This window comes from Rhinoderma darwinii, chromosome 5 (assembly GCF_050947455.1).
Source record: "Rhinoderma darwinii isolate aRhiDar2 chromosome 5, aRhiDar2.hap1, whole genome shotgun sequence".
NCBI lineage: Eukaryota > Metazoa > Chordata > Amphibia > Anura > Rhinodermatidae > Rhinoderma > Rhinoderma darwinii.
Window position 1 is genome coordinate 271,649,465 of NC_134691.1, and position 13,819 is coordinate 271,663,283.

Here is a 13,819-nt window from a genome sequence, read left to right on the forward strand (position 1 = left end):
TATCCATACAGCACTTTTTTTTTGTGCTTTTTGGATTAATAGTAGAGTGAACTTGTCCCCATACTATGCTGCCCTTACACAGTGCCGCTTAGTATGACGCTTCCTTGAAAGAAACAGGCACTCCTCTAAGGTAATATTGCATGAACAAAGTGATGCAAAAGGTGCTATATGAGATTCATGGATATGGGTGAGTCAATCGTATTGAGCGGTACTCACCCTCTAGGGTTGTGCAGAAAGGTCGGCACAACTCAACTTAATGGCTTCGTATTTTAACAGTGTGCAAGTCTCTGGAGTGTGCACCGGCGACCGGTAACCACCAAGACGTCCAGTGAAAGATAGTGTTCAATGGAAAAAAATGTGATCACTCCTTCTCGTGGCGCTCCTGTAGTCTGTATTTAAAACTCATGACGTTCCTTTCATTTAAGGGGGGATGCCGAGTCCATAGTTAGTATGTGTCTACATGGCTGTAGACCACAAACTACCTCTGTGTGTAGCCTGATCCTCCAGTAATGCGTTAAGCTGGCCATAGACACGTTTAGGGACCCAGGAATTAAATAAATTAATGAGGCGGTGATGGGGCAGCCCCGGGCACACGGAAGCCAGTTGTGTTCGATGTTGTGACGGGAGAAGCCGAACAAGGAAGAGTCTGACAGAAGCTAAGTTCACGGAGACGTCTTCCCCCTTAACCCTCCCTGTTTTGCTCCAACCCCTTCGACCAGAATATTGGTGTGTAAGACGTGGGAATCGAGGCACTGGGTGTAGATCAGGGACACCGATCACCTCTTTAGCATAGTATGATGATAGATGCCCTTTAAAAAGCCCAAAATACCTCCCAGTATTAAGGGGTTAAATCGGTACAAGTGTGTGGACATCTTTACTCAACCACTGCGGTACTTACCAGATATGTATCCATCTCTTTTTCAAGGTGAACCTGCTCCAACAGGGAGAACTCTGTGTCCACCTTCAATGTTTTTACTTTGTTTTTGATTTGTCTATTGTACCTCTTCTGCATCCAGTAAGGAAGTACAGCCTCCACAAACTGGTTAAGGATCTGAGAGGTGATAAGTAATGTGGCCAAGCTCTGTATCGAGAAGATAGAAAAAACACTATAAGACAAAAAATACTCCTAAACTGGGCGTTCATACAGAGGTTTAGACCTTGATCACAGCAATAGCCCATAGCAACCAGTGATGAAACAGCTGTCATTTTTCAAAAGACCTTTGAAAAATGAGAGGTGGTATCTTACTGGTTGATATGGGGAACTGCATCACTTTTTCTTTGCAAAGACTTTAATAAATTTCCCCCAAAGTGCGCAGAGACGACGTATATCAACACTGACCAAGAGGAAACCAGGCCCCTAGCAACCATACAGCATCATTTTCCTAACTACAATGGTTGAAATGTGAAATTTCAATGGTTTCCATAGGTAACAAGGCCACATTTTTATCAAATGAGGCCTCAAGGTAATAATTTGATGCATTATACCTTTTTGAGTCAAAAGAAAAACAACACAACTAGCAAAGGGATTGTCCAGTACTAAAAAATGGCATCTACTAACCTCAGTACTGCTTCTTTGTAGCATACTGCATAGTTTGTTCCAATTTAGCACCCGAGCCAAGATGTCAGGGACTACTTCTCTATATGGATATTTGTGTGTGTAGTTATATATCCATCCCCACACAATGGTTCTCTGGACGTGTTCCATACACAAACAAACATCCACATAGACCGGTCCATGAAACCTCATACTAGGTACTGAATAGGAAAGGGATATGCTATGCATTACAAAGCTGAAGTCCCGTCAAGGCTGTTTTGGTTCATTTTTGAATCTTAGGAAGCCCTACCGCTAATATCACATAAACCCCTATAACATTTGTATTTCTTTTTAGTTATTTCATTTCTCTGTTGAATGGATTTTAGATCCAGGGCTTCGTATAGCGGACAGATATTTTGCAAAGCCACCAGAATTTACGCAAATGGTTCATCAGGTTATAAAACTCAATGTGGACTTCAGGTGGAAAGTCACTTATGGTAATACGCATCCTATTGTCATCTGGTGTTCGCCACTGCCCGGCGATATTCTCCGCTGCGTCAGTCAGAGGAAAATATGGTTGATGCGAAGTCTCCTCCCAGGATGGTCTCACAAAATGGGCCTGACTTGTCATAAGCTGCCTCACGCTGATTGGACAGCGTCAAAGGCAGTAAAGATGGCCCCACCTGGGTAGATTCACTGTAATTCACGCCCAGTCGGCTAACTACAGTAAATTTAACCAACTTCGTCTCCTGTCGGTTCCACTCAGATTTCTCTGGTGGCCTGCATGGTCAACTTATTATAGGTCAATGTTTAACCATGCGGCCTCCAGAGAAAGCCCTTTATGTGTGTAGCAATTATGGAAATTTTTCATTGAAAACAGTTGAATCTCAGGTTGTAGATAAAACTTAAAAATTGCCAAACTTTACATGAAATCCTTCCAGTATGCTTGTGTAAATATAAACATTAGTCATGGTAGGTATGGATATGTTCCTGGCAATGTGTGAAACTAAGGCCTTGTATAGAATGCCTGGGCATTCTGTAGAACACCTAAAACCTTTAGACAACGTATACTAATGAATCCATCTCTACAGATTTCCTCGGTATAGTGTAGATTACCAAGTTTGTTTTAAGCAACGTGTGAAACGGCTAGACCTTCTATAGAAACACTAGTTGATAAAGGGTCCCTGTTGTCTATTATATTATACTTTGCCAAGAAACCTGCTTGACATTGTATAGAATAACTAGGCATTCTATTAAAATCCCTAGGCAAAGTATAGAAGGTCAGAATGAAATAACCCCTTTTGATACTTTGACAAACACAGAACACCTAGTCATTCTATACAATATCTTAGCGTCACACTTTGCTGGTAACATATACATATTAATGAAAGTGAAAGGCAGCTGTTAACTATAAATGACTGACATAAAAGCGTAGCAAAGTACACCCGTCTCTACTTTATATGTGTATGTATGTGTGTCTATTCACACACACACACACACACACACACACACACATATATATATATACACACACACACACACACACACACACACACACACACACACTATAATACATTTACAGCGTGCATGTGAGTGAAAATGGTCTTAACTATGTGAAGAGCTCCCCCTAGAGTTAGCCAGTTGCGACAAGAGGACAGAACAGTCATCGTTCCATGAAAATCCCCTTATACAGAAAGCCGAGCTAATTAATGTTCTTATCAATATTTAAAAGCAGAGCAAATTAACGACACCGTCTGCCCTTTATTCCCATGGCACTGTTTGAGCTGATGCCCATTACAGTGGAAGAGACATGAATTATTACACATAAGGGTGTAACAATAGATATTGTCTGTACACTTAAGACTGTTGGTAAGAGGCATCAACGGATGTATATTCCATTAGAAGACAAGTGCTCACATATTGTCTATTTATCAAATATATTTAGATATAATTTGCTTTACAAGCGAACTGGGATGTGCAGAGATCTGTGTGTGGTTAATATAAAGGGAATGCTCATAGAAAGTGTGCTAGTAAATCCCTTCAGTGGGTCTCCACGTCCATTTTTCTGGGGGGCACTGTGATACAATAAGCCCTTGGGATGGAATTTAAACTAGACATATTGGGGCAGATTTACTCATTTCATGTTCTATCTGCTCTGCTGGAGTAAGATGTGGCAGACTTATTTAGAGGCGCACGCCTCTTAATAAATCTTTTGCATCTTTCCGCTGGCCATGAGCCACAATTGTTGTACAACAAACGCAGCTGTGCGCCATCTTTTCTCCCCTCTATTGGAAATAAAATAAAATGATATTCACTACTCCTCAGAGTCCCCTCAGGCACCCTCTGCATGCTGCTTCACACACAACGCCCTGACGCTACCCGGTATCAGTACCTTGTATGAGCCTCAGCATGCAAAGGAATCCTGGAAAGAGCCGGAGGAGCAACTTTTTATACTTTTTTTTTTATGTGCGATAAAGGGGGGGGGGGGGAGTTTAACAGGGTGGTTAGTCTGATCTGGGGGTGGGAAGGTACAGAGCCCTGCACGGATCTCTACCTTGCTACGCCCCACAGAGTGAAACCTACTCCAGCTAGGAACTGGCGTAGATTTCCTCTAGAATATACGCCGGTTTTCTTGCAAAAATTATAACACATTTGTCACCCTCTTTTTATTAAAAGTGCAGAGTGCGACGTAAAAGACTCAAAAGTTAGAATTTTATCCACAAACTGCAACTTTCTGGCCTTGATAAATTCCCACGCTTTTTGCATGACTTTGTATATTTGTCCATGTTCATGATGGTTTTCTTCTCACTGCTCATACAACTCAACCTATACTGGTGTGTTACAAAGCCTCATTCCTGTTCTTAACCATGAATTGCTCCTGCACAGCAGCCTGATGGTTAATCTGACCGGTGTAGCAGCTGACTGTGTAGAAGGCGCACTCTGGAGTTATTTTAAGTGATACATTTCTGTTGTGTAAGCGATATACCGCGCACACACCAAGGTGATCTCACTGCTTCAGAAGACCGAAACTGCAAAGTGCCAAGCAGCTGAGCTGTCAGGTAACGTTCACATAGAGCATGCTAAGCTCAGCAACTGACATCACGAATACTAGATCTTCGGAGCACATCATTCATAACCACGTGACTGACAGCTCAGAAGTCAATTATTTATAATTGGGCACTGGATAATCCTTATGCTGCTCAGTGGTAGGGTTCATCACCCATATCAATAATAATCAGCATGCCAAGGTAAAAGGCGGACGCCGCTCTTCCCTCTCTTCAGAATTCTGCTATAGTATTTACTCTGAAAAAGGTCCCAGAGGACCGAAACGTTGGCTGATTAAATAATACGGTCTATAAAGGAAACCCAAAATAAGATCAATTGGAATAAGCAAATTCTTGTTAATAAATGGACACTTACTGTAGACAATTTTGAGCGCTGTGGTTTACTTTTTATACTGATATCTTTTCAATTTAATTGTAGAACCTAGATCTAGCGCCCGGGGCCCATCTTGGAACTTTACTACATCTCCTAAAGCTTTGCCTCATGCATGAAAAATTCTCAAATGGGTCAGGGGGCATGGTTATGGCACCCAGTATAGGCAGCCCAACTCACTATAGCTAGGACCACTAGCTGACCTGCTCTCCCTCCAATCTCTTAAAAAGGGTACCCGGTGTAAAAGATGGGGGAAGGGTATTCAGCTTGACTTTAAAGTGCCTCTCATGCATAGTCATGGTAAAGGTATTCCCATTTTGTGATGAACCAATCAGATGAGGAGGCAATACAACCCGAGAGATTTAATAGGGTCAAAAGCTAAAATGCCCGGTTTACATGAATGCCAGCTTTCATATACGTGTGCCATTACAGAAATGATTTACAGAGGAATTGTCACCCCTCCTGACAGGACTGGTTTAGTAAATACTTGCATTCCCAATGAAATAACAATCCTGGGGCATCTTTTCTTGTTTGCGTTCTGCCATTTTTTGTTATTTCTGCTGGAATTGTATGAATAAATTGACAACTAGGAATTGCCATTACCCTTGTCAATAAGGCATGTCCTTACACAACGGTTGGACAGTGTCAGACTGTGTAGAGAGAGTATATAACACCCAGTTGTCAATTTATTTCTACATTAAGAAGAGGGATAATCTAAATCTATAAATATAATCACTTTTGATAATAGTGTGAGGATTTACGTTATAGGTCAATATATAGTTATAGATAATGGGTTAGATATATTAAAAATGGTGCCAAGGAAAAGTGGAGTAGTTGCCCATGGCAACCATTCAGATTCCACCTAATTTTTCAGAGGCCCTTTTGGAAAATGAAATACGCAACCTGATTGGTTACCATGGGCAACTACTTCACTTTTCTTATGCAGCAGTTTAATATATCGAACTCGTAGAGCGCACCAATGGCTGTAATGTTCCTACTGATATTAACCACATTGTTGTAAGTCAATAAAGGCCATCATAGATGTGTAGATATAAAAAAAAATCAACATTTAACAATTTCTGACAATAATCTTTACAACAACAGGTACAATAAACAACCGTGTACCACCATTTCAAATCGGTCTCTCTTTAGAAAGGAAAGTGGTAATGATGCCCGTAGCAACCAATCAGGACACTCATTTTATTTTCTAACTACAAAGAGAAAAACGTCAGCTATTGGTTGCTACTAAACACCAACAATTATCAAACATGGACCCTATACGATGGATCGGGTATATTTATAAAATTTTCGTTCAGGCAACAGAAACCCCTATTCCACCCTATTAAAATATAACTTTTATTATTTGATAATTATTAGTAGAGGTCATTAGCCCCATTACCCCTGAAGACACCGATATAGGGACGAAACACCGGAGGGAGGGCTGTTAGGGATGGGTTTTTAAATAGTATGGTGATGGTTGCTGTTAAAACTCGAATCACATCTGCGTCAAATCTTGAATTTATATTGCATGACTGATACCAGCGGCGGCTAGCGGACCCCAGTGACTTACAATGTGGTCGGTCATATTCCGCCGGGGTGTCCGTCTGCATGCAGGGCTATTTTTTCTGCGACGGATGCTCCACATGGAGCCCCAAACACAGATGTGAACACAGCCAACACTTCAAATTTTCCTGTCGAGACCCAGTGAAAGATAAAATGGTCACTGCAAATAACCTAGACGAAAGTCTGCGGTCACGCAAGAAAAATGTTTGTTTGATGCCTCAATACAATATCATCAATACCGGATTTATTTATTTATATATACACACGCATATATTACTCAACCGTTCCGGTCTCCATGAATGCATAAATAAATGTGTTTATTCTGCAAACTCAATGATGCCTCAAAATAAACAGTCAAATGTCAGGCATGTATGTAAGGCACTCACCTGGCGTAGGAGCTTTAAATCGCACATAACAAAGGCTATGAAGAATAGCGACGCAAAGCAATTCACAATGTTGAACTGCAAAATACAAAAAAAAACAACAAGTTTTATTCAGATGGAGGGACGACATTTATTCGGTATTTCTTGCAGAGATGGGCCTCGGGTTGAAATGTAATAGACAATTGCCGAGTTCACAAGGTTAGCAGCTCTTTGCTCAAATAGAAGGAATAGCATGAGCGGTAGATACTTCAGGTGGAATTTACCAATACTGTAAGTAGCATGAAGTACGAGCGAACGTGAATCTGTGAGAATGGCAATTTATCTCCTGTACGGAGCAGCACGTTAGATACAATTTTGTTGAATGCTGTGCTAAATATAGCAATGATTTGAAAATAATTTTAATGAGAAAAATGGCTGTGTGTTTGGTCAAACACCTTTCAGTATGTACACTTCATGCACAAAATTTTTATTTTTATTTTTTCCTACTCCTGGGTACCCACCTTCAAGGCACCACTAAAAAAAACATGCCCTGTATGTTCATGTTGCCCCGTTCTCAGCTGACTGGTCAAGTAAGAACACTTTCGTTTGTAAAGTGCCATGGATGTGACCATGCGGTACAGCACTTGCTGGCTGTTTTTTCTAAGGCCTCATTCATATCTGCGTTGGAGGCTCCGCTAGGGGCCTCAGTCGCTGATTCGACTAAGATTACCGGAGAAAATAGAGCTGTGCTATTGTCTCCGGTTAAATTACGGACACCCCGATGGAAAGTCGACGGAGCCCATTGAAATCAATGGGTTCCGTGGCCCACCGGCGGTGTCCGTTGTGCAACTAAAACCGTTGCTTCGGTTATTCTCTTGTTTTGCTCCTCTAACAGGGCAGAACAACAGAACACACCGACACAGGTGTGAACATAGCCTAACTTAATCTATTTCAGACAAAAACTAAATATACTGGAAAGAATATATCAACAGATTTACTGGCGTAAAAAGTTGCCAATTTTGACAAACACCTGCCCTGGAATAACAGATTTAGGGCGGATTTACACGAACGTGATTTACGTCCGTGCAACCTGCGTGATTTTCACGTGGGTCGCACGGACCTATGCTAGTCTATGGGGCAGTGCAGACTGTCCGTGATTTTTGCGCAGCGTGAGTCCGCTGCGTAAAACTCACGACAGGTTCTATATTTGTGCGTTTTTCGCGCATCACGCACCCATTGAAGTCAATGGGTGCGTGAAAATCACGCGCGACACACGGAAGCACTTCTGTGGGACGCGCGTTATTCGCGCAACAGCAGTAAAAAAATGAATGTAAGCTGAAAAGCACCACGTGCTTTTCTGTTTACAAACATCCAAACGGAGTGTCATAATGATGGCGGCTGCGTGAAAAGCACGCAGCCGCGCACCATATGAACATGACACACGGAGTCTTAACGTATTTCCTCCATTTAATAAATTTTCCTTCTTTTAAAACATTCAGTGAACAAGAATGAAAACAGCAACTTACCACTAAGACCTTCAGCACCAAGTGGTTCTGGTGCGATGACTCCAATCTATGGTTTTCTGTATACAAAAAAAAAAAAGCCAAGAGAAAAAAAAAGTCCATCATTTCAAAATAACTCTTTGGTTTGACCCCTTTGCCCCACAGCCATTTTTTTGTTTTTCATTTTAGTTTTTTCCTCCCTGCCAACCCAAAGCCATTACTTTTTTCATTTATCCTGTCGATATAGCCGTATGAGGGCTTATTTTTTGTGGAAAAAGTTGTAGTTTTTAATGGCACCATTTATTGTACCATATAATGTAGTGGGAAACAAAAAATGTTTACTTTATTCTGCGGATAATTATGATTACGGTCATACCAATTTTATAGCTTTTTTTTATGATGTACTACTTTTACAAAGAAAAAATTATCTGCTAAATTTGTGTCTCCATATTATGAGACCCTTTTTATTTTTTTCTGTCGATGCGGTGTGAGTACTTTTTGTGGGGCGAGCTGTAGTTTTAACGGTACCATTTTGAGGAAAATGCCACTTTTTTTTTTTAACAGTTTTTATTCCATTTTATTTGGGAGGTAAGGTGACCAGAAAACAGCAATTCTGCCGTTTCTTATATCATTTTTTTAGGCGTTCACTGTGTGGGTTAAATAAAGTTATATTATAATAGTTTGGATTTTTACGGACGCGATAACAATTATGTTTATTTTTTTATATTAAAGAGAAAAATAGGGAAAAGTATGTTTTTTGAATCTTTCATATTGTTTTTGTACATTAAAAAGAACTTTATTTAACGGTTTCTTAATTTTTTTTTTTAGTCCCACTAGGGGTCTTGAACAAGTGATCATTTGATCGCTGGTAAAATACACTGCAATATTTATTTACTGGCCCCTATTAAGCCCTGCCTCCAGGCTGCCTTGACAACCATCGGCCCTCCGCAATCACATCGCAAGGGGGAAGGGCGATGAAGTGAAAGAGAGCCATGCCTCTTTCTAACGGCTTAAATGCCGCAGGAGCTATTGACTGTGGGACCTAAGTTGTTAAAAAGCCGGGATCGGAGTAATTTTTTGCTTTGTAAATTTCCTCCAATGCCTTTTAAAACCGTTTTGTCTGTGTGATACTAGTTCACTGCAGTTTATACAACTTCAGTAGTAGCGGTTGACGAGTATTGAAGTACATGACTTCCCTCAGATGAGCCGCCACTGCGAAGAATCTTGTGTTGGGTGCTTGTATAAGCGGATTACTCATGCGCTACACAAAGAAGCCACAGTAATATTATCCCCAATAGCAACTCTTGAGGCATTGTCCTTACTTCTGCAGCACATAGGCGATTGCCAAACAAGTAAAGACTTTGAAACACGTTATCATTTTTTATGCTCTTTAGGCCTATTGATACTGTGTTTTATTTTTGATTAAAGTTTAATGGAAACCTGTTATCACATATACAGGCCCTAAACGGTCACCATAGCGTTTTACAGGATGGTAATAAGTTTCTAAAGATGTATCTCTCAAATGTCCCTTACAGCAGAATACAAAAAAAAGTTTTAAAGTAGTGCCTGATACCGGTGAAGAGTCATGGGGGCGATCCCATTGATGCCCCACAGGTCATACATAATATGTCATTACAAGCCAGCTCCAGCCTGGATTCAAATCCAGAATCCCCGTGCTGCAAAACAACAGTGCTAACCACTGAGCCACTGTGCGTAGATTACTAAATGCTGTAAAAAGTGCCGACCTGTATCAAATCCCCATTATGGTTAACAGTATAGGACAGGTTATGATCAATGACAAAATCGCCCTCCCCAAATTATCCGGACACGGATTACATTTAAATACATATAGTGCTGTGAAAAAGTATTTCTTCTAATTTTGCATATTTGTGACACACGAATGTTTCAGATCATCAAACTACCTTTAATATTAGACAAGATGACCCAAGTATACAGAAAATGCTGTTTGTAAATGATGATTTCATGTATTAAAGAAAAAATGCTGTTCAGCCCTACCTGGCCCTATGTGAAAAAGTAATTGCCCCCCTAAGGCACTAAATCAACCAGTTAACCAAATTCAATTGACAATCGAGTTTAATTTCACTAATCACACTCAGGAATTATTTCTGCCAGACCTGTTGAATCTAAACATCACTTAAACAGAACATGTCTGGCAATGTAAAGCAGGATAGAAGGTCTCAAAAAAGCAGCACAAGATGCCACGTTCTAAAGAGATTCAAATAGAGATGCCAAACAAAGTCATTAAAATCTACCAGTCTGGAAATGGTTACAAAGTCATTGCTAAGGATCTGGGGCTCCAGTGAGAGTTATTATCCACAAATGGATAAAACTTGGAACAGTGGAGAACCTTCTCAGGAGTGGCCGACCTACAAAAATTTGACCAAGAGCGCATCAACGACTCATCCAGGAGGTCACAATAGAACCCAGAAAACCATCTAAAAAACTGCCGGCCTCACATGCCTCAGTTAAGGTCAATGTACACGACTCCACAATAAGAAAGACACTGGGCAAAAATGGCATCCATGGGAGAATTACAAGGCGCAAACCACTGCTGACCAAAAAGAACACAAAAGACTCATCTCGCATTGGCCAAAAAACATCTAGATGATCACAAAGACTTTTGGCATAATATTCTGCGGACAGATGAGTCAAAGGTGGAACTTTTTGGAAGACATGGGTCTCGTCACATCAGGTGTAAACCAAACACCGCATTCCACCATAAGAACATACCAATAGTCAAACAAGGTGGTGGTAGTGTGATGGTCTGGGGCTGCTTTGCTTCTGCAGGACCTGGACAATAGATGGAACCATGAATTGCGCTCCATCAGAAAATCCTGAAGGACAATGTCCACCCGCCAGTCAAGAATTAAAACAATTCTGCAAAGGAGAGTGGGGCACAATTCCTCCGTAGTGATGTAAAAGACTAATTTGCAAGAATTCGCAAATGTTTGATTGCTGTTGTTTCTGCTGCCAAAAGGTGGCACAAGAAGTTGCCCTTACTTGTCTTTATCATATATATATATATATATATATACATACATACATACACACGTGTTTGTTTGTGTGTGTGTGTGTGTGTGTGTACTATTCCAGATGTTTTTATTACTTTTTTAGACAAATACACTTAGCTATGTACCAAACGTTACCCGATTATGTTTTTACTTTTTGATGTATATTAAAGCATGATCTTACCATAGTTAGTGAGGAACTCCGCAGCATATCTGTAAATTCGATTCATGATTTCAATCACAACTGCATAAATGATGCTCGGTACAAACAGCAGAAGGCCACTGAAGGTTGACTGTTGCTCGTGGTTATACCTTATGGCAAGGTCTTCCAAGTCAAAGTAAATCATCATCACGTAAATGGCAAAATACAGGCTAAGGCACACAAAAGGCACAGAAACTAGATATATCCGTAACTGCCGCTTTAAACTGGAGTAAGTGGGTTCTTTTTTGCCTGTGACAGGGTTGATGCCCAGGACTCCATGAAAGCCAGGTCTGGGCTCCTCAAACTCCCTCTTCATTAGCAGCGTGCCCCATCTGTAGGTCATTGTTGAGCAGTAGCGCTTCCATACTTCCAGGATAACCGTTGACCACACCAGGTTGAATGTAGCAAAGATCACATATTTGTCATAGTCCTCCCAGGCAAAAAAGTAATAGGGTATGCCAATGAGAGCCATTGGAATTAAGGCCAAAGTGAAGTATTCTAAGAAACCAAAGTATAATCCAATAGTATCTCCAAAGTAATGGCGGATTTTATCTGCAAACAAGAGGAATTGGTGAAAAAAGAAAGAAAACCTATAGAATAGCTTATTGTACAAATAAAAGATTTAAACTTTTGGAAGGTCTGCAGTTATTGCGGAAGAAAACAATTGCAGAGGTTCAGATGCCAAAATGAGGCAATATGTTATTTTGGGTTTCAATTCTTCAGTAAATAGAAACATTCTTGAAAACCCATCTTGATCTAGTCCAACAGTTGAGTATTTGTTACAGTGTATCAGTTTAGGCAATCCTCTGTGAGGTAAACAATAAGCAGTACACATCTCTCTTACGCTGGGGCTCCAGTGCTCACACCTATAATAATAATCTTTATTTATATAGCGCCAACATATTCTGCAGCACTTTACAGGAGCGTGGGCCCTGTGGACAAGAGCTTACAATCTACAAAGAAAAAGGGTTGACAGTGTAAAAAGTGCTGGCTTAGTACAATGGTCCAGCCATCTTTTATACATATGGGTGGTACATATAAAGCTGCATGAGTCGGTCACCAGACAGTATCCGTGTATGACAACATGAAGTGCAGGAGTGTGGGGCATACTGTTAAATGAAGGCATCAGGTTCTGTAACGTGGGAGAGGTAAAAAAAGGAGTCAGATTAGGGAATGTTATAGGACTGTCTAAAAATACGTGTTTTCAGAGCTCACTTAAAACTCCGGGTGATGAGAATTAATCGGACTGTCTGGGGCAGCGCATTCCATAGAACTGGTGCAGCACGAGTAAAGTCTAGGAGATGGGAGTGGGAGGCTCGAATTATGAAGGATGTTAATCTTAGATTGTTGGCAGAACGTAGAGCTGGCTCTGCTCCGGGACGCTGCGAAATTCCCTGACATCGCTGCCCATATATGGACAGTGTGTCAGGGTCTTCCCCAGAGCGGAGTCCCAGGCAGAGTGCTAGTATCGGCTCTGCTTCGGGACTCTGTGGAATTCCCTGACATCGCTGCCCATATATGGACAGTGTGTCAGGGTCTTCCCCAGAGCGGAGTCCCGGGCAGAGCACTAGTACAGGCCCTGCTCCGGGACTCTTTGGAATTCCCTGACATCGCTGCCCATATATGGACAGTGTGTCATGGTCTTCCCCAGAGCGGAGTCCCGGGCAGAGCGCTATTATCGGCCCAGGGGGCACTGCTGTGGCGGCATCCACAGGGGGCACTGCTGTGGCGGCATCCACAGGGGGCACTGCTGTGGCGGCATCCACAGGGGGCACTGCTGTGGCGGCATCCACAGGGGGCACTGCTGTGGCGGCATCCACAAGGGGCACTGCTGTGGCGGCATCCACAAGGGGCACTGCTGTGGCGGCATCTACATAGGGCACGGCCGTGGCGGCATCTACACAGGGCACTGCCGTGGCGGCATCTACACAGGGCACTGCCGTGGCAGCATCTACACAGGGCACTGCCGTGGCAGCATCTACACAGGGCACTGCCGTGGCAGCATCTACACAGGGCACTGCCGTGGCAGCATCTACACAGGGCACTGCCGTTGCAGCATCTACACAGGGCACTGCTGTGGCAGCATCTACACAGGGCACTGCTGTGGCAGCATCTACACAGGGCACTGTTGTGGCAGCATCTACACAGGGCACTGCTGTGGCAGCATCTACACAGGGCACTGCTGTGGCAGC

At 42.0% G+C, this 13,819-nt stretch overlaps 1 protein-coding gene and 1 long non-coding RNA gene across 3 annotated transcripts in view; one reads left to right on the forward strand and one right to left on the reverse strand.

The window, feature by feature from the left end:
• Positions 1 to 13,819, forward strand: part of LOC142652910 (uncharacterized) — an 854,242-nt gene that overhangs the window by 392,849 nt on the left and 447,574 nt on the right. The window lies entirely within an intron of this gene.
• Positions 1 to 13,819, reverse strand: part of ANO10 (anoctamin 10) — a 298,943-nt gene that overhangs the window by 181,210 nt on the left and 103,914 nt on the right. For both annotated transcript variants that reach the window (XM_075827148.1, XM_075827147.1), the window contains exons 6-9: positions 11,610 to 12,179; positions 8,421 to 8,476; positions 6,919 to 6,993; positions 899 to 1,081 (exon numbers count right to left, since the gene is read on the reverse strand). In XM_075827148.1, the coding sequence (XP_075683263.1) occupies positions 899 to 1,081; positions 6,919 to 6,993; positions 8,421 to 8,476; positions 11,610 to 12,179 (884 nt within the window). The remainder of the gene's footprint in view (positions 1 to 898; positions 1,082 to 6,918; positions 6,994 to 8,420; positions 8,477 to 11,609; positions 12,180 to 13,819) is intronic.